We start from the raw sequence: 596 nt of genomic DNA on the forward strand, positions 1-596 counted from the left end.
CCCGGAAGCTCGAGCCTCCCCCGCCGCCCCAAATCCTCTATCTCTGTCTCAACGCACGTTGGGCTGTTTTTCAGCAAATAAAAATCTGGGCAATTCTAGGCGGAATCTTAATTGCTTTCGTTGGGGGAGCAGGCGGGAGCCAGAGGTGAGGAGGCGAGGCGAGGAAAGCCTTTTGGAAAGAGTCACGCGAATATGACGTTAGAAACGGAGTTTGGGCGGNCCACGGGGTGCGTGCCGCGAGGCCGCGGGGCAGCAGAGGCGCCTCCCCCGAGAAGCCAGCCGGGCGGCGTCCCGCGGGGAAGATGAGCAGCACGGGCGCCAGGTCCAGCCACCTGTCGCAGCCGGTCGTGAAGAGCGTGCTGGTGTACCGCAACGGGGACCCCTTCTTCGCGGGCCGCCGCGTCGTCATCCACGAGAAGAAGGTGTCCAGCTTCGACGTGTTCCTCAAAGAGGTGACGGGCGGCGTCCAGGCGCCCTTCGGGGCCGTGAGGAACATCTACACCCCGCGCACCGGGCACCGCATCCGGAAGCTGGACCAGATCCAGAGCGGGGGCAACTACGTGGCCGGAGGCCAGGAAGCCTTCAAGAAGATGAAG

At 64.0% G+C, this 596-nt stretch overlaps 1 protein-coding gene across 1 annotated transcript in view; it reads left to right on the forward strand.

The window, feature by feature from the left end:
* The first annotated feature begins 224 nt into the window (after window positions 1-224).
* DCDC2 (doublecortin domain containing 2) overlaps window positions 225-596 on the forward strand; it is a 162,102-nt gene continuing 161,730 nt past the window's right edge. Inside the window, exon 1 of the mRNA XM_077769562.1 lies at window positions 225-595. Coding sequence (XP_077625688.1) covers window positions 303-595 — 293 coding nt within the window. The 5' untranslated portion in view covers window positions 225-302. The remainder of the gene's footprint in view (window position 596) is intronic.

This window comes from Crocuta crocuta, unplaced genomic scaffold (genome assembly GCF_008692635.1).
Source record: "Crocuta crocuta isolate KB4526 unplaced genomic scaffold, BGI_CrCroc_1.0 scaffold145, whole genome shotgun sequence".
NCBI classification, from domain to species: Eukaryota; Metazoa; Chordata; class Mammalia; order Carnivora; family Hyaenidae; genus Crocuta; species Crocuta crocuta.